The sequence below is a fragment of the Engraulis encrasicolus genome, chromosome 10 (genome assembly GCF_034702125.1).
Source record: "Engraulis encrasicolus isolate BLACKSEA-1 chromosome 10, IST_EnEncr_1.0, whole genome shotgun sequence".
NCBI lineage: Eukaryota > Metazoa > Chordata > Actinopteri > Clupeiformes > Engraulidae > Engraulis > Engraulis encrasicolus.
In genome coordinates, this window is record NC_085866.1 from 56332161 (window position 1) to 56350560 (window position 18400).

At 41.6% G+C, this 18400-nt stretch overlaps 2 protein-coding genes across 6 annotated transcripts in view; both read left to right on the plus strand.

The window, feature by feature from the left end:
• Nucleotides 1-1347: 1347 nt before the first annotated feature.
• On the plus strand, nucleotides 1348-15557 carry lad1 (ladinin). Its single transcript, XM_063207737.1, has 14 exons — nucleotides 1348-1516; nucleotides 3131-3271; nucleotides 3944-4334; nucleotides 8117-8181; nucleotides 8931-9069; nucleotides 9589-9666; nucleotides 10271-10314; nucleotides 10603-10642; nucleotides 10740-10780; nucleotides 11027-11093; nucleotides 12013-12141; nucleotides 12636-12728; nucleotides 13551-13676; nucleotides 14676-15557. Exons 1-13 carry the CDS (start codon nucleotides 1479-1481, stop codon nucleotides 13647-13649), a joined length of 1365 nt encoding a protein of 454 aa, XP_063063807.1. The 5' UTR covers nucleotides 1348-1478; the 3' UTR covers nucleotides 13650-13676; nucleotides 14676-15557.
• Nucleotides 15558-16749: 1192 nt separating this feature from the next.
• Nucleotides 16750-18400, plus strand: part of tnnt2a (troponin T type 2a (cardiac)) — a 30233-nt gene continuing 28582 nt past the window's right edge. For all 5 annotated transcript variants that reach the window (XM_063209407.1, XM_063209408.1, XM_063209409.1 and 2 more), the window contains exons 1-4: nucleotides 16750-16857; nucleotides 17471-17517; nucleotides 17676-17689; nucleotides 18340-18357. In XM_063209407.1, coding sequence (XP_063065477.1) covers nucleotides 17486-17517; nucleotides 17676-17689; nucleotides 18340-18357 — 64 coding nt within the window. In that variant the 5' untranslated portion in view covers nucleotides 16750-16857; nucleotides 17471-17485. The remainder of the gene's footprint in view (nucleotides 16858-17470; nucleotides 17518-17675; nucleotides 17690-18339; nucleotides 18358-18400) is intronic.

Consider the following 18400-nt stretch of genomic DNA (forward strand, 5'->3'; position numbering starts at 1 on the left):
CAACATCATAACTACATGACCATGACCTCAGTTATTACAGAAACATTATAGAGACTTAAGTAACAGAGTAAGACTTGGCCATTACCATTTATGTAACTACAGGCCTACTGCATAATAGGGGCTCGGTATGCTTTTTTCAATGTGCATGTCTAGAAAAGGCAAGGGCAACGGTGGAAACGTTCACTTGTGCAAACAGGACACCGAAGTTGGGTGGAAGGTATCAAACCTGTTTTGCATGGACATCTTAAACTTCTGCGCTCCAAAATGATGACTTCATCGTCTTATCCCTCTACATGCAAAAATCCCTTTACAGCAGCAGTGGCAATAGCAGCTGAGCCTGAATGGCAGGCAGGTGAAGATGCCAAACTGTGATAGGGCTCTGTGCACAATGCCAGCCTCCAGAAGAGCCCTGACTTCCGGCAAGTCTATTTGCTTAGCCATATCTCAATATTAGGCCTTGTATAGCAGTGACACAGCACACAGGTTTTTTGCCAATGCAAATTGCTGGAGCTTTTTGAAATGAAGTTCCATACTCCACACTTGAAAGCAGCATTACCAGGATGAGAGCCAAATAATATATGAAGGCATGCAGTAGAATTGATATTGAACATACATTTGACACATGTTCATTAAAGTAGATTTGTGTGTATCGATAGTCTATGAGTAGGCCTATAGGCTGTATTGTGAGGTCAGCCACAAAGTTCTCAACTGTCTCCCAACTCTCATAAGTGAATGGTCACACTCTCAAAGAATAAAAACTCGTGATCCATAATGTTCTCGTTTTCACATGCAGACACATTTTTTTGGGGGGAAAATGAGACTTAGACAAATTTTGGAATAGCCTACTGTAGCCTATCTTATCTATGGCTATGCCCTCAAGAAACTCAACTAATGCCCCATCCATCAGCAGCACACTGCCCCGGTCAAAGTACAATAGACGCTCATAATAAAGGTGTGGTTTCGGGCGTAAAAAGCAAACATGACTGAGTCACCACTCGCCATGGTGGATTCTGGAAATCGCACCTTTAGCGCTCTTCTTTACTCGTCCCTGCTCATGAACATGTTATTCTATACAACTGCATGCCTACACTAACCCCCTCACGTTTACATAGAGATTTATATAGACTATTTCCCTCAGATTTCCTCTGCGTAATAAAGCAAACAACTCCCAGCAATTCAACAACTTTTAGCCGTTTATACGCCGTTACTTATCATCTAATGACCATTGCTGCTAAACCATTTAAGAAAAAAATGCCCGAGGACGTGTCATAAAATGCCGCATTCAAATTAGGCTATTAGCCTACCTTTCATTTTTTTTACAATCGCGCTGTGTGGTCATGTGACCAAAGGTGCGGGGTAAAGGTGGAAATACTGTGTCTTTCGTCGACAACTGACAGGACTTGTCCGAGGAACGCCTGCCGATGACTGAGAGGAACGTCCAGATTCTGTAGTTTGGGATAAAGAAATCACAAGAAATCATGTCTGTCAGTCGTAAGAATTGGGCTGCGCTGTCGAGGTAAGTTCATATTTCCGTTCATCTTCACATGGCTTTATTGTGTTACACCTGCAAATGGTAAACACACACACAATACAATTGACACGCAACAGCGGTGTCTGTGTGTACTTTATGAAGATTCAATCTGCTGTGCTATAGGCCTATTTATCAAAGGTTACCTTATTATCAGTCATTTTAAAGGAAACCGTTTTTGTTACAAGTGATCACCTGTTTCTCAGGTGAAAGATGAAGACTAGCAGTTTTTTTAAAACTTGTTTACAACTCTTCTATCTTCATAGAAGATGAGTTGTAAAAGTGTGCTCTTTAACTTTTATCACAGAGTTCCTTGAAAGAATACCTTGGTTAAATTTATGACCATAAGCTATTGGTAATGATAGGCCTAATAACTAATAGCCTCGAGGGCGAATGAGCGTTCTTATTGCTGTGCAGGACCACTCTTTGCCGTGGTGGAGACAGGACAGAAACCAATTCTTTCAGGATAACTATCATGTCGTTGTTGTGCTTTGCAATGCGGGAGTTGATTTTCCTTACCTCTGTTCAGTGCGTTTGTGAATATGAGTTGCCCATGACACATCTCCACAGACACCAGAGAAATCTGGAGCTCTCTGACAGCTGTAACTCTATGATGTCATGGTGGGGTAAACCATTGTGCCATGCCGGTGGATTTTACGCTCCACTGGTCCTGATGTGGCAGGTAGGTAGTGGAGACAGTTTTGCTTGCAGTTTCAGCAGACAGACTCAGCTGTTAGACTCCTTAGCAATGGTATTGAATGCTGGCATGGGTGATAAGGGATAGCGTGTATTTGTACATCATCATGGATATAGATATGTGATCCTCTTCAACTTTGAAATGATTCATTCAAGTGAGTACTGGAACAAGCCAGTAAGGAGAATGAATACTGTACATTATAGGTCTACACAGTATTGTAGAATACATAGGCCTAAATAACACACATGGAAGCTACTGTATGCAGGCTATGTGTAATCTACGTCAGGGGTGTACTTAGATTGAGGGCCAAAATCAAAATCTGGAAAGAAGTCATGGGCCAAACGCAGGCACGTGACTGAAAAAAATTGAATCAAATTGTGTGCATGCACTTAATATTAACAGGTAAATTTCACACACACTCTTTCCCATAATATATAGTAGTTCAAATGTTCCAACACATCCTGTGGCACATCAAACTTTATGTTCAAGTCTTATTACGCTATGCATTAATGATCTATGTGGGCCAACTTTGAAATGATCTCGCGGGCCGAATAAAATGACCCTGGCGCCTGGGCCAATCTACGTACATGGTTTACATGCTATAGCTTACCCCTGTATTCAATTCAAGACAATAGTCTGTCTTGCAGATTAGGTGAGGTCACAGCTGATCTACAAAGTAGTATCTGCATACTGTGTAGGGCCTACTGAATGCCCATGAATAATCACTGTCAATTGCCAATGCTGACACGGCCACAAAACAACAAATGAAACTGAACAATTCAGTTATTCAAATATCTGAAGTTTTGCATGAACATGCCTGTGACTAAAACACCAAGTCATTGTTATGATAAGATATACAGTACAGTAAACTGTTGTGGGTCTCTTCATTCTTGTTTGGTTGCTAGCCTGGCTCGGCAGTGGACGATGGAGGATGAGGAGGAGCTGGAGCGGGAGCAGAGGAGGAAGACTCGGGACCCCAGCGTCAGTGGAGAGCCGGAGGAGGATGAGGGCCAGGTCAGCGCCAGGAGCCCCGGTGGATCCAGGAGGTCAGAGGAAACTCCATTGTTAGTGTTATGGATGCCAATTAGCAGAGTTTGGCTGACTAGTTGGTGGCGGGTTAGAATCCCGAGTGGAGCTGACTGGTAGGTGGTTCGAGACCCGAGTGGCGAACTAGTGCAAATCACCTCAGTTACATTTGCACCAGTGTTGTTTCAATATACAATGTACATTTCATTTAAAATGTATGACATGGTTGAGCTAGGGGCCAAGGTGGTGGCCCATCCTCTCTGAGAGGGCCACCTGAATAGAGCACTTAGATGACAAATGTGTCCCTATTAAACTGCAATACTACATTAACGTAGAGGGACTTTGACAAAGCCATTGTTGGACACTAAGGAATTGAGGAAATATTTATCAATATCAGGAATCAATATCAGATAGCATGGGGGGCATATCATGCAGATTTTTGTTTTTATGTCCTTTATAGCTCTGCTCTGTTGTGAGCAGTGACCGAAGGAACTGTACAATGCATACTTGACTACAGTGTCAGACAGGTAGCCCCATAATTCACGCCGTTCCACCAGTGGAACACTGTAATAGCCATTGAAAAGTAATTCACTATGACTTGGTCATTGCCATTCTGGTAAAAACAAATGTATAATGTTGTGTCCTAAAATGGTTAAATATTGTTTTGTTGTGTCTTCTGACTTCTGTGGCAGTGTGCGGCAGGAGTCCTCCGAGCGTGTGGATGAGGACGCGCAGATGCAGATGGACTTTGTGGAGATGTTGCGCTCGCGAGACGAGAAGCGGCGCGCCCGACATGTGGAGACCCTGAGGAGGCAGAAGCAGGAGGAGGATGGGGCTGGGGCCGGAGGTGGAGAGGGGGACCAGGCGGAGGGAGAACCCCAGGCCAGGGTGGAGCTGCTGGGGGACGTGGAGGTGGAGGAGGCCTTCATCACCCCGCTGCGCAACCTCCTGGTCAGAGGTGGCGCCAGCAGCCCAAGCGACCCACCTAACCTAGCTAGCCCCGGTAGTCCTGTTAGTACAACCAGTAGCAGCAGCAGGTCCCACAGCCGGACTCAGTCCAGCAACTCAGCGGCTGAGGGTCAGGTAAGTGGAGCGTAAACACCTAGGGATACTAATTATCGATTAATTCATTTTTAGTTGATTGATCCATCGACTTACAATTAATTGATAAGCGTTTCCCCAAAAAGGCTGATTAAATCTAAAAAATGAAATTAAAAACTTAAATATAATGCTACAATTAAATTTATTTCTATTGACAATCTTTAATCATCATCACGCGCACTTCGTCATGCCCATTTCTCCTGGGTCTCTCGCCAGTCGGGTTGGAAATTAATTGCAATTCATTTTTTTAATCGATTAACATTTTAATCGACTTAAATGGATTAATCAATTCATTGTTGACATCCCTAATACATGCACAATACAAACATTCATGCATTCTGACATAGATACTAACATACATGTGATTGCGTTCATATATACCTGTACTTCACCTAGAGTGCTTACTAGTGTCCATAGTATTTGGCCTACTACAGTGTGTTAACTTGTTGAGGCAGCTGTACCCAAATGGTTAGATTTAAGGGTCGAATCCTGTACCATCCATGGCTGAAGCAAGGCTAACTTCTGCCGAGAGTACGGGTGTAGAATCTGCAGATAATAATCGTTATGTATCAATGCATCGATCCTACGGCTGACGATGTAATAGAATCGTATCATATCGTATCGTAGGGCATTCTCAAGTATCGAAAATAATAGAATCACTGGCCCCTAGCTCCATGACATAATAGAAATGGATGAGTAATTGAAAAAGAATCTAATAGAATCGAATCGTATCGTCTCATGGGGCATTTGAATCGCTGCCTTAAGACATCGATATAAAATCGTATCGTCATGGAGGCTGTGATTTACACCCCTGGCAAAGAGTCAGGTTAAGCGAACTCCCATTGCTCGAGGGACTGGAACAAATATCCTGTACCTAATTAATTGTATGTCGCTTTGGATAAAGGTGTCAGCCAAGTGTGAAGCTATGTAATGTAGAAGTACTGAAGAAGTACTGTCTTGGCTTCATTCTTTTCTGACTTTAAGTTTTGCTCCTTCAATTTCAAAACGGTTTCAGTAAGTATTCACTAACTGCAAATGTGTTCCATTGTTGAAAGAAAACCCATAACATGATGTATGATGTACAGTATATATTATTGACATCATATACTGTATATGTTATATATTCTATATGCAGTATATTGGCACCATATAGCATTTCATATAATATCACATACATATTCTACAGTATAAATCAAACACAAGCAACACAGTGTAACCAGGGGACCAGTATAAAGTGAGGGCGTGGATGTACTGTATGGGTGTGCACTGCCAAAGGCTCAGTTACAGTATGCCCTTACAATCTTTACAATCTACTATCTACATTACACTCTACTGCATGTTAGGCCTGCATGTATATTCACTCTGCCTTTCTGGAGACTAAGCATTGCCACACACACTTGTGATAGAAATACAACAGGTGTGTGTGAGTGTCTGTGTGTGCGTGCGTGCGTGCGTGCGTGTGTGTGTGTGTGTGTGTGTGTGTGTGTGTGCGTGCGTGCGTGCGTGCGTGCGTGCGTGCGTGCGTGCGTGCGTGCGTGCGTGTGTGTGTGTGTCTGTGTGTGTGTGTGTGCATGCGCCGCAAGTATGTATTGTATATGCATTTCTACTACAATGTGTGTGTGTGTGTGTGTGTGTCTGTGTGTCTGTGTGTGAGGCCTGCCCTGGTGGTATTGTAGTTAGTGTGCCAGGTCAACATGTGGCAAGTGTGAGATGTGTGAGGAGGGTGGCACACACAGACATACGCAAACGCACACACACACACACACGCACACACACACACACACACACACACACACGCACACACACACACGCACGCACGCACGCACGCACGCACACACACACACACACACACACCTCCCTCTGTGAGAGGTAGTCAGTCACCTGCTAGCACCTTACCACCCGCTGAGACTCCCTACTTGTAATGATCTACTGGATTAACAGAGGACACAGACACATGCAGCCATGACATGACCACTATACACCAACAGCACGCTAGCTGAAGGTGTTTGGATCAGGAAAACAAAACCTGTGTGACTATGTGTCATGCCTTTTGTTTTATTTCACAATGGCAACTTTGTGTTGCAGAGTGAAAGCGAGATAAGTGGATAACATAGAAATAAGGAGACTGTAAAGGACCCACACACACACACACACACACACACACACACACACTAAAATACGCGCGCACGCACATTCACACACACACACACACACACACACACACACACACACACACACACACACACACACACACACACACACACATATATTCACACACACACACACACACACACACACACACACACACACACACACACACACACACACACACACACACACGCATTCACACACTACACACGCACATGCACACATTTAATTTTCATGACAACCTTTAATACATTCATTCATTACATTACACTTAGGTGGCGCATTTACCCAAAGTGGCTTACAATATTTAGCTGCAGAGTGTATGTAGTGTGCAGGTATGGCAGGTTTTGTTTTTTTATTATTTACTTTGGCCACCTCTGATGCAGTTCCAGTCCCAGCGGTTAGGTGTCTTGCTCGAGGACACGTCAGCCAGGTGGATGTGGGGGGGCACTGGTGAGCAGCCACGTTGCTTTTTTTTCTGGTAGGAGGTTCGAACCTGCAACCTTCTGAGAGGCACAAGTCCAAGTCTTCAGCCATTAGTCCTCTTCTTTTCAGGTTTCCCCATCTACATGCTATACCAGTATCCATGTCTACACTCAGGGCTATAAATGAAGACCAGACTACTGGCCAAATGCTGGTGAAATTTCAGTTTGGTAGTTTGGTAATAACAATAACAATAATAATAATAATAATAATAATAATAATAATAATAATAATAATAATAATAATAATGCTTTCATTTTATATAGCGCCTTTCAAAACACCCAAGGTCGCTTAACATGCTATCAGTGTTGGTGTGTGTAAGTATGTAGGTGTGTGCTTGTGGACAATAGGAGACAAAAGCCTCCAAAAAGAGATGGATTTGAAGGTGTTGTTTAAAGATGACCAGTGAAGGGGCGTTTGAAATGTCGTTGGGTAGATTGTTCCAAAAGAGTGGAGCAGCTACACGAAAGGCTCTGTCACTGGTGGCCTTGAATCTGGTGCGTGGGATGGCTAGCGCGCCCATGGAAAAGGAACACAGCGATCTTAAGGGGGTATAGGGGTGGAGGAGGTCTGTGAGGTAGTGGGGTGCCAGACCAATAAGGGATTTGAGAGTGAGGAGGTAGAAGAGACCAACTTACCAGCCGCTTTGACTCATTAGTGAGTGTGTGTTTAGCTCGTAAGATTAACATCTATTAGCCATTTTGGCTTATAATGAAAGCGCTTGTCTGCACTAGTGTCTGCATTTCCATTATAACAATACTGTTACACTGTTGTAACAATGCTGAAGTGTGCCCAGAGCACATATCCCTAACCCTACCCTGTTAATGAAACAGTGTTTTGGCAATTGGTGTCATATCAGTAGCAAAATAACCAAACAAACACAGTTAGATTAATTGGGACCACAATTTGTTGTGCAGCTGTACCAGGGGTACACACAGATGCATACACGCACACAAACATGTACGTGCGCGCACACACACACACACACACACACACACACACACACACACACACACACACACACACACACACACAGACACAAACACACAGACACAGACACAAGACAGCATCATATATTTGGATTGCTGCATGTCTTTTCTTTACACATTGTCTTTCCTTTCTCTTGAGTCTAGAATGGAAATGGCACTGCCACTTCGACCCCGTCATCTCAACAAAGAGCAGCCAAGAAGTTTGTCAGGTAAGAGTTTTTCGTACTAACTGGTTGGTAAAAAAACACACGCACACACGCATGCAGGCACGCGCGCGCACACACACACACACACACACACACACACACACACACACACACACACACACACACACACACACACACACACACACACACACACACACACACACACACACACACACACACTGTATCCTGATCCTGCCAAGCTCTGCCCACTGATATTTATTCTTTATCAGTATTATTCAAGTCGCCTCTTTGTTTCGAGTCACCTTTGCCCTGTTCATAGTCCACCTGTTAGGCTGCAGCAGTGTAGGGAAGCTTACAGTAGGTACTGTAGGGATTTCACTTTGCCCTGTATCACTTTCTCCTGCTTGAGATTGCCTCAACTTTCCAGTGTAGTAGACTGGAGTAGCCTGACTATCACTAGACTGTATTGCTTGAGATTGCTGGAACTTTCCAGTAGACAAGAGAGAGTACTTTACACTGGAGAGAGATACTTTATTGATCCGGATGGGAAGTACGGGGGACAGCAGCATACACACATAACACACATTCAACACGCACTGCACAAAAAATGCACATATGTATACATACAGTACAGCACGGTATTTAGGATTTATTTGGATCCCCATTTGCTGATGCAGTTACTCTTCCTGGGGTCCACATATAATGAACAGGATATCAACAGGCAAACTACACATATGAAGGCAGAAAAAGGATATTCATTAATTATCCATGTCTGTTGTCTCTCCCGACAGCTCTGTGTCCATATCGTTTGATAAGAGTCCCATGTCCCCGCCTCCCCAGAGGCTGGTGTCCCCCCTCAGCCCCAGAAGCCCCATGAGCCCCACGTTTGGCAGCCCCTCCAGCTCAGCACAACACAATGGGGGCGCAGAGGTACTGTCCAGTCAGCTAGAGTTTTGACGAAAACTTCAGAAGTGTCTTTGCCTATCATGAAAAGCGTAAAACATACATATCTATTGTTATTAATATTAATTTTAGAGGGAAATTTGTTTGTCCTTTTAAGATTCTGTTAGACTGCTGAGGACGTACAATTGCATAACCGCTATGAATTCATTTTGCATATTGACATGAAACTGGAACTGTTGCGCAGGGTCATAAGTCAAAGTGAACAGGGCTGCTCAGAGTTCACCTTGTCTTGTCAGTGTTGACAAGGTGGTGCCCTCTGTGTTTAAAGAATTAGTCTACAGTGAGGTGTCATAGAGTGTTCACAATCGTAAAGGACTTGTTAATGTCCGTCATGTCGCTTTGATGATGATGATGTAGCGCCCCCTGGTGTTAGAAATTATTTTTATCTAAAGCCATGTTGTTGGGTTGTCAAGCAATATAAATATATTTTTTAAAAGGGCGCTTTCACAAAGGTCACAGTAAATGAATGTGTTTTCTTCATGCCAGAATGGGTCACCCTCTAGCTTCGAGCCGGCAGAGAGGCCCGCCTTCATCAGACAGAGTTCCAGAACCACGTCTTTCAGGGTAAGTAGCATCACCCTCTCTCATCAGTACCCCATCAACTCTTTTCATACTGACTTTAAGTTAAGCATACACACGCGCGCGCGCACACACGCACGCACGCACGCACGCACGCACGCACGCACGCACGCACGCACGCACGCACGCACGCACGCACGCACGCACACACACACACACACACACACACACATTGTCCAAATTGGAAACATATGACACATGTTACTTTACAATGAATGTTTTAATTAGATGGAAAACCTACACACCAGGCCAGCTCAAAGCATCCCAAAGGTCTCAAACCTCAGATTAGCAGCCGTAGCCGGAAAAGTCTCCTTTATGCTGGTCAAATCAATAGGACAGCCTGTATTCCTATGACGACAGGAAGAATTTGCATAAATCAACAGTCATATCACTCAAGTCATCTCCCTGAGGTGCTTCCAACATCAATATTCCTTTGTGCTTAACTGCAAACTGTGTTGCCTCGCCTGTCAGGGGGATGGCACTGCATTTTCCTATGCAAGCACACAAGTGCATGTTGGAAGTGGAATGAGTTTGTCATTTAGTCATACACAATGTACTGTATGTTATACTGTGTTTGGTGCCACTGCAGATGCTGAAGAAAAAAGAGGAGCAGAGCATGCCTTTGCAACGGAGGTAGGATCACATTTGCTCTTACAATATTCCACAATGATTGTGTTCAGTACTTCTGGAATAATAGCCGAGGGTAATTGAATGAAGCATGGACAGAGTTGTGATAGGTTTGCAACTGTGTTTGACCCGAGATGACATTCAGTGTTGTATAAGATACAGTATGTGTGTGTGCATTTTTGTATGTGTATTACAACGCATCATGACTGCAAGGTATACATGTAAAAAGTTGTAACTAAAATATTAGGTATGTAATCCTCCGGCTGATGTTTTATGTCCATTCCATCCCAACAGTGCCAGCGTTAGGGTCACTAACAAAATTGAGTCCGATAAGGTAAAGTTTTATTTTTCGTTGGTGGTCATCACCATATGTCATTTCAAGCTAAAGTTCATCTCATTTATCACACTTCTTTATTTTATTTTTCTTAAAGGGCGATCAAGATGAGGAACAGCAGTCACCATTTAAGAGAAAGTAAATTGGTCCTTTTTATCCTACATCATAGTTCTGGGTGTGGAATGAAACTATTGTTGTATGACTTTAAGAAAAAAAATAAAATCATGATATTCTAGATGGTCTGATATAATATATGGTGTTATATTGTGTTTGTAATTATAATTGTGAATATGTTTATGATTATGGGTGTAATGTTAATATTGCTGATGTAATCATACATTCTTTACCGTTTGATTTCATTTTTATTTGCTATTAATTTCCTAGCTCTAAACAGAGGATATCAGCTAGGTCCATCCAGGAGACGATGGACAGACTTAACCAAGCTGCACAGGTGGGGCGAGCTTTTGTCTTTCTGTCTTAACTATTATCTTTGTAGTTTAATCAGGCCTATTATCGATATAGTGACTTATCTAGCTTACAATGGAGAGGCTTAATCAAGCTGCACATTTTCTCCAGTTATCCATATTTCTCCAGTTAACCCTATGCATGCTGGCATACAGGATTATGCCACTATTTTGGGGTTGATGAATATGGTTAAAATCGTTGCCCTGGGTTTATAAAGGTGGTAAAGTGACTTATTTTTCATGTGAGGCGTTGTCTTGTTTTAAGGAGGAAGTAAGTATCTAAGCTAGTGAGAGTTAATGGATCATTCATGCTACAGTGATCCATTGACTTTCACTAGCTTAGCTACATACAGTATTCCCTCTTTTAACTTGTCTTAAAGCAAGACAAAGCCTAACATGAAAAATAAGACACTTTACCACCTTTATAAACCCCGGCCAATGATTTTAATTGTATAAAGCCCCAAAATAGTGCCATACCCCTTTAAGCTGCCCAGATGTGTTATGTTTTTCATTTTCTTGTTAGCTACTGTACCACCATGTTCTAAGCAAGCCTAAATCAGCACATAGGCCTACTTGTAACAAGGATGTACTGAGTGGAAAATACAGTTGCTGAATTCCGCTCCCATCATGTAACTCCCAGGATGACTTCTATGTCACAGCATAAAATAATTGGGCAGTTATAAGCAATCAGGTCTCAGAAGTGAAATACAAGTTGAATAGAATACTGGAAATAACATATCAGCCTCCAGTGTCATGAAGTACTCATGCCCAATGCTCAAGTTCAGAAAACAGTTCAGAAAAACGTTCTCTTGCCTTACAGCTGCACCTGTATTACTGAAGGCTTGTGCGCAAGGACTTCCAAGTACTTTGATCGTTCACTCATGTTCATCCGTCTGCCTCGTACAGAAACAATCGGGCAAGTCTCCGTACCATCCTGAGAGGACACTGTTCCTGAATGACGAGGTGCTGAGGAAGAAGAGTCTATTTGAGAAAGAGCAACAGAAGGGAGAGAAGGAGTCTGGAATAAGCAGACAGGTAAGACAGATGAGTGGTTACACAAGTCCAACTCATTCCATTTTTACTTTAAAGGTTCATCACTGCTCTTCTCTCTTATTTCGAACCAGTCAGATTTGTTATCAGATTTATACACATTTAATCTATATTCTGCTTTGTCATCTATCCAGAAATGCCCCTATGAGGGAATATATTGATATACGTATTGAATTTAGTTGAATTGAAATAAATTGATGGCAAGGATGGTGCAGTAAATGTTGTTATTCCTCTGATTGTTCGTTGTGGTTGATTTTTTGTGTGTGTGCATGTTGCCAAATTAGACACACATCATAGATGTTATCCATTGCCGTAGCACGAGTCCCTTCTTTACGTGATCTCCTTTGCATCCGACATTGTCTACCTCCCTTGCCCCCCCCCCCCCCCCCCCCCCCCCGTTTTTTCCCCCTAAACTGCAACCCCTGTTAAAAACTACTTCCCACGGCCATGCATTTGAGAGCTCTTTTTCTCTTCATTAGGAATTCCGTAACTTCTCATCTGGGATAGGGGATCGGATTAACCGCTGGGTCCAGAAGCAGTCCAAACCCAGTAGCAGCCCATCCTCCTCATCGGTGAGTATCACCTTTGTTACATTAAGTGGCCTGTTTTCTTTTTACCTCAGTTCCTCAACATAATACCACATTTAGACCTCGGGGTTGGTTTTCATTGCAGTTTTTGTGATATAAACTGTTACACACATTTCTTCTTTCAAATCTTTTAAATTGTTTTAACATGAGACAGAGCCCTCTATTCAAGCAACCTTTCAGCTGCTGTCTATAAGCTGGAACCCTATTTACTACATTTACTTCCCTGTACTATCAGACAGAGAGACAGCCAGACAGACAGACAGATAGACAGACAGACACACAATTGTTTACTTTGAGTACAGACAATTAATGACCTGCTGCCCTGATATTAGCTTATTCTTGTTGCGGTTTGTATTTACTGCAATGTCAGCAGAAAGAAACTGTTAGTTTCCTTTGTAGATGAAGGACAAGTGTAGCAGCCAGGGGGCAGTGTGGCTCTTCAGAGTGTTGGAGTGGCAGAGGTAAACAGGCCTGACCACAGTGACGCATCAAGAAAATATTACGGCATGAAGAAGAACATCTCACATGATCCTTCCAGAAATCACACAGGCATTACATTTGATATGTGAAGCAAAAACAACTGACTGGCACATGACCACGTTGAGGAAATGTTTTGGGAAGAAAGATATACTAGCATACATTGCACATTTAGAAATGTCTGAAGTAAAATTTTCTAAATTAATTGTTAACTTGAACTTCTCTAGGGTCACTTTTTTTCTTCACAAGTGCGTAGTTTCTTCGTTGATTTTTGTTTTTGTTGTGTTCTGGCCTACCACTGCACAATTGCAATAATCCTCTTTTGTCTAGGAATTCCGGACGGTGGACTTCCTTAGTAAGAAGATCCTGTTTGAGCATGGCAAAGGTGAAAGGCCATTGTCTCCCACTGCACCAAGCAATACAAACTAGTGGGGCATGTCACACTAGCCCAAGAAGGTAAGCTGCTCATTTGATTTCAGAGTATATTGACTCCTGATATTGACTGAAGGGGACCTCAGTTTCTGAATCTGTGATCAGAATGTCATTATTTCAGCTCAAAATGAACTCATCTCCTTAGCTAAATCATTTAGCTATATATTATACATTATATATTATACATATTCATGTAGTTAAGTCCCAGTAAAATATGAGAATACATAGGATTTTTCGTCTACGTGTTTGCATTGCCCAGTTTAACAGTATAGCGAAATGAAGCGTAGCAATGCAAGTCTATGGGAGCAAACAAATGTTCTTATAAACTACGATACTTTAAAATGAATGTTAAATTCACCAGAGTATAAAACTCTGCTCTGCTATTTAATCCTGTCCTGTGATCACATGCGGCTTGATGCTAATGCTCCCATTTACTTCCAGTCCAAGTTATGCTAATAATTCTGATACCAACAAATCTAAGTACTGAAACACTGAGAAGAAATTGATATGCATGGCATTCATGAATAATGCTTGAAAGGGTGGACTGTTCCTTTTAGTTGGGCCTGTTTTTTTCTGAAAAGTTGGACCTGATAGACCTGATATTTTGTAGGCTATGTCCTTTTGACTTTTCAACAGCTCTTTAAAGCCATATTTAACACGCCTTTAGCATGCGACAATTACAAACTAGAGGCTGTGTTACTAATTGTAGTTGTTCTTGAGCTGTGATCTACAGATGCCTTTGAGCTTTTAGAGTAGGCCTAACTAGTTGCTGTTGCCTGCTGAACATGTACTTTGTTTCCCCAGAGGCTGCTCAAATTGGCTCATGGTATTTTGGGCTAAATGGGCTATAACATTAGAATTTTTTTGACCTGAAGCTACATAATACTGTGTGTGGAGGCTGGTCTGGGAACGCAAAGGTTCATCTGTTTGTCAATGCCAGGTCAAGTCATTCAGTCAGCTGACTGTTACATCGGTTCTGTCTCTCTCCTCATCTGACGTCAATGATATGCAATTCTCTTACAGAACTGGGGGGCTTTGAAGACAGCAGGTCGACCAACACAGTGGATTGTATTTTTTTATATGATGGTAATTTGGAGTTGACGGGCTATGGTTCTTGTGTATGTCCACCTAAAATCATACTTTCACTTTGCTTTCCATGACATTATTTGCATGAAGTAAACAAACATAAGTAATTTTCTTTCACTTTCATTTTGTTTGAAGATGTAAACTTGCACAAGGTATACAAACGCAGTCCATCCACACTATTTGCATAGCATGATATTGACACAAGGGAATCCAGACATTTCCTTCGTCTGAAGGGGTAATCAGGCAAGACTCACTTTTTTTCAGACTCAATTTCAGTTTTTAGTTGTACTGTCTATACAAGTTGAAGTCAAACTGGAGCATATATGGTTATAAACAAAGCCATGTTATTCAATGTGAAAACTTATTTTATTTTATTTTCCCTTTACTGAAAATGCTTATAGCTCACCTGAAAACTAGTAAAGACTACAATTCATTATAATTGTGTAATGAAAAATGATTTTGTCGCAGGAATGGGCATAAATGAATTAATCTCAAAATATTCCTTAGTGCCTGGTACAGAAGCAGAGCACTAACCTGTGCATTTATGAATGTTTTATATTATTTCATTGTAATAACTTTCTTTTTCTGCGATTGTGAACCATGGAACACAGTCGAGCCTGTTGATTGGGGTGGGGATGCAGACAAGCAATGCTCATTAATGGGTGTAGCGTATACATTTACAGTTTACCTTTTAAGACATACAGTGCAAACAATGGGTAACCAAAATAAACCATTTGTTCAACTACCTACCTGTATTTTGAGAGTATTTATCTTTATTCATCGTGTTTCTATAGATACTGTACATTTTTGTGATAAATCTTTCTCTGTTTTGCCAATGATGATCTGTGGTACTTCCTACAGTCTGTACTTTGTATAAAGACTAATGTCAAAACATGAAGACCAATGTTTTTGTGCGCAAGGTGTTTTCCTACTGTGAGAAAAGTCAACCATTTTAGGTCATAGTCATTTTGTGCAGTTGCACAAATGAAGTAACCACAGGCAAGCAAGGGGAGGTTTTTATCAGTCACAGTTCTTTATCGGTAATCAGTTATCGGTAGTCAGTACTTGGTTTCAGATTTGACAAATATAACAGATCAGCTGACCTTTTTAGGGAATGAAGAGGTGGAGTGTGACCGCTATCTATGCGGTTAAAAATAACTAATCTGTACGTGTGTGGTGTGGAGTGGTGTGTGTGTGTGTGTGTGTGTGTGTGTGTGTGTGTGTGTGTGTGTGTGTGTGTGTGTGTGTGTGTGTGTGTGTGTGTGTGTGTGTGTGTGTGTGTGTGTGTGTGTGTGTGTGTGTAAGAGTGAGAGCATGTCTGTGAGAGAGATAGAAACCATGCACGTCTGTCTGCATACCTCTAAATGAGTGACCATTCTTTGCATGTGTGTGTGTGTGTGAGAGAGAGAGAGAGAGAGAGAGAGAGAGAGAGAGAGAGAGAGAGAGAGAGAGAGCGTTCTCATGTATTTGTATGTGTAGATGTACAGGGGTTAGACAAAATAATGGAAACGCCTGTCATTTTAGAGTGAAGTTTCATGGCTCAAGTGGACCGGCCTGTTGGCTAATCTTCATTATTGTCACATTTAATTGCACCAATAAGGTGAAGTGTAAAGATTCATTTAGCAGGGTAAGAGCACAGTTTTGCTCAAAACCTTGCAATGCACACAACATTAGGGGTGACATATCAGAGTTCAAAAAGGAGAAATTCTTGGTGCGCATGTAACTGTTACATCTTTGACTGAGACAGCAAGTCTTTGTAATGTACTAAGAGTCACGGTATCCAAGGTAATGTCTGCATACCACCAAGAAGGATGAACCACATCCAACAGGATTACCTGTGGATGCAAAATGGCTGTGGATGCAAAATGATAGGTGTTTCCATTACTTTGTCTAACCCCTGTATGTGTGTGTGTGTCAGTGCGTGTCTGTCTGTGTGTATATATATCGTGTGAGTGTAGTGGTGACGGTGGGTGACTTGGGTGGGCTATCTTGACCAGTTAAATACCCTCAGCCATCCAGCCCCCACCCTGTGCCCTCAAAGCTAAAAGGGTCCCACTCTTCCACTCTCCCCACATTGTCACAGTGGACTGTCCTTTTATTTCTTTCACTTCAGCTTCTGGTGAGAACATCCAACTCCATTGTAGACATTAGTAATATGTTATTTGTAGAAGTATTAGCAATTATGTTAATTGGTTATTATGTGTTTAATACTTTTAATATACATTTAATTAATTAATTATTATTCATTACTTTCTGAAGAGCAGTAGCAGATAGATAGATAGTAGTAGACTTTTTCAAAGCAGTAGTTTTCACATAGACTGTCGAAAGGCTGTTAGAACTCACAGAATATTGATATTGTTTTTTTTTCCTCACAGAGGAATTTTCCCTATACTGCACGCATGTATAGATTAGGTTTATCCTAATGTGATGATCAGATGGTTTTAGTGGTTAAATTAGTCAAAGCTATTGTTTGACTTAGTGCCAAAGTGCAGTAATTACATATTTTGTCAAGATTGAGTTCAGACTGAAAATGGTTTTTATTACACCTCCTGTGACCTATTTAGAGATATTGCAATGTCAAATTTGCAGTGACTACAATATCCGACCAAAGGATTGTAGAAGGCATTTTTCTGTTTCAATGTTGGCGTAGTTACGGCACTTTGCCTTTGGCGGTTTAGTTATGTTGAAATGATGAGGAAGGCCATCTCAACAGCTGCCGTTTCCCTCTGCAGACAAAACAACACAAAATGTCAGACAACGAAGAAGTTGAGGAATACGAGTAAGTGCCGTGAAAGTAAATGTAAAAATAATCATCAGACACATGACTAAAGATTAATCCAAACACAATGTTGTGACACTGACGCTCTAAATTAGGATGCTTAGTCATACAATATAGTATACATGATCTCCTTTTGTTTATGTTTTCATAATGAACAGGGAGCAGGAGGCGGGTAAGTCTGAACATGACTTGTCACTTCACTGAGCACACTGTATAGCATGATCTTTTTTTGTCATGACCATTTGGTATGATTCTTCCTTGAAGGGTTTTACAGTTCATGGAAGAGTATGTTGAGGTTTATGTATGTATGCACGTAAGTGTATGTTACAGTACGCAGTATATTTCAGGATATGTTCCAGTTTTAGGGTCATAATCAATCGTAAGCTACAACCAATTTAAGGGTATGGTCTTGTATAGCTGAAGGGTGTGTTTTAGGCTTCAAATTGAAGTATATTATTTGTATGTTTAAATGTATAAAGCAAAGTGATTACTACTGTAAGGTTGAGTTATGTGTAGGCCAATAGGCAACTTAAAGGTGATGCAAAGGGCATGGGCATCAATACAGTAGGTTTTCATGTGATTGTAAACTGGTATGTTGGCCTCAATACATCCTTTGCTTAGAAAGCAGACTATTGTGTTGTGAATGTACAGATATATATATAGTGAACTTTCTGCCTAACATGACAGGACATGGGATTATATGTGATTGTTTTGTGTGCACCGGATTTCTATGTTGCTTGGAAGTTTTAATGCTGTCTGTCTGATTTATATCTGAAATGCTCCCATCTGATACATGCTCCGAACCAAACACCTGCCCATAAGAAGAGGAAGTGATTGAAGGTATGACTCTGTTTTAGTGCCAGTAGCTCTCTGTCCTCTCCAC

Coding starts and splice junctions, on each gene's coding strand:
- lad1 (XM_063207737.1), top strand. CDS start 1,479: ATGTCTGTCAGTCGTAAGAATTGGGCTGCGCTGTCGAG. Junction 8,182..8,930: donor GCAGCCAAGAAGTTTGTCAG/GTAAGAGTTTTT, acceptor CTCTCCCGACAG/CTCTGTGTCCATATCGTTTG. Junction 9,070..9,588: donor AACACAATGGGGGCGCAGAG/GTACTGTCCAGT, acceptor TCTTCATGCCAG/AATGGGTCACCCTCTAGCTT.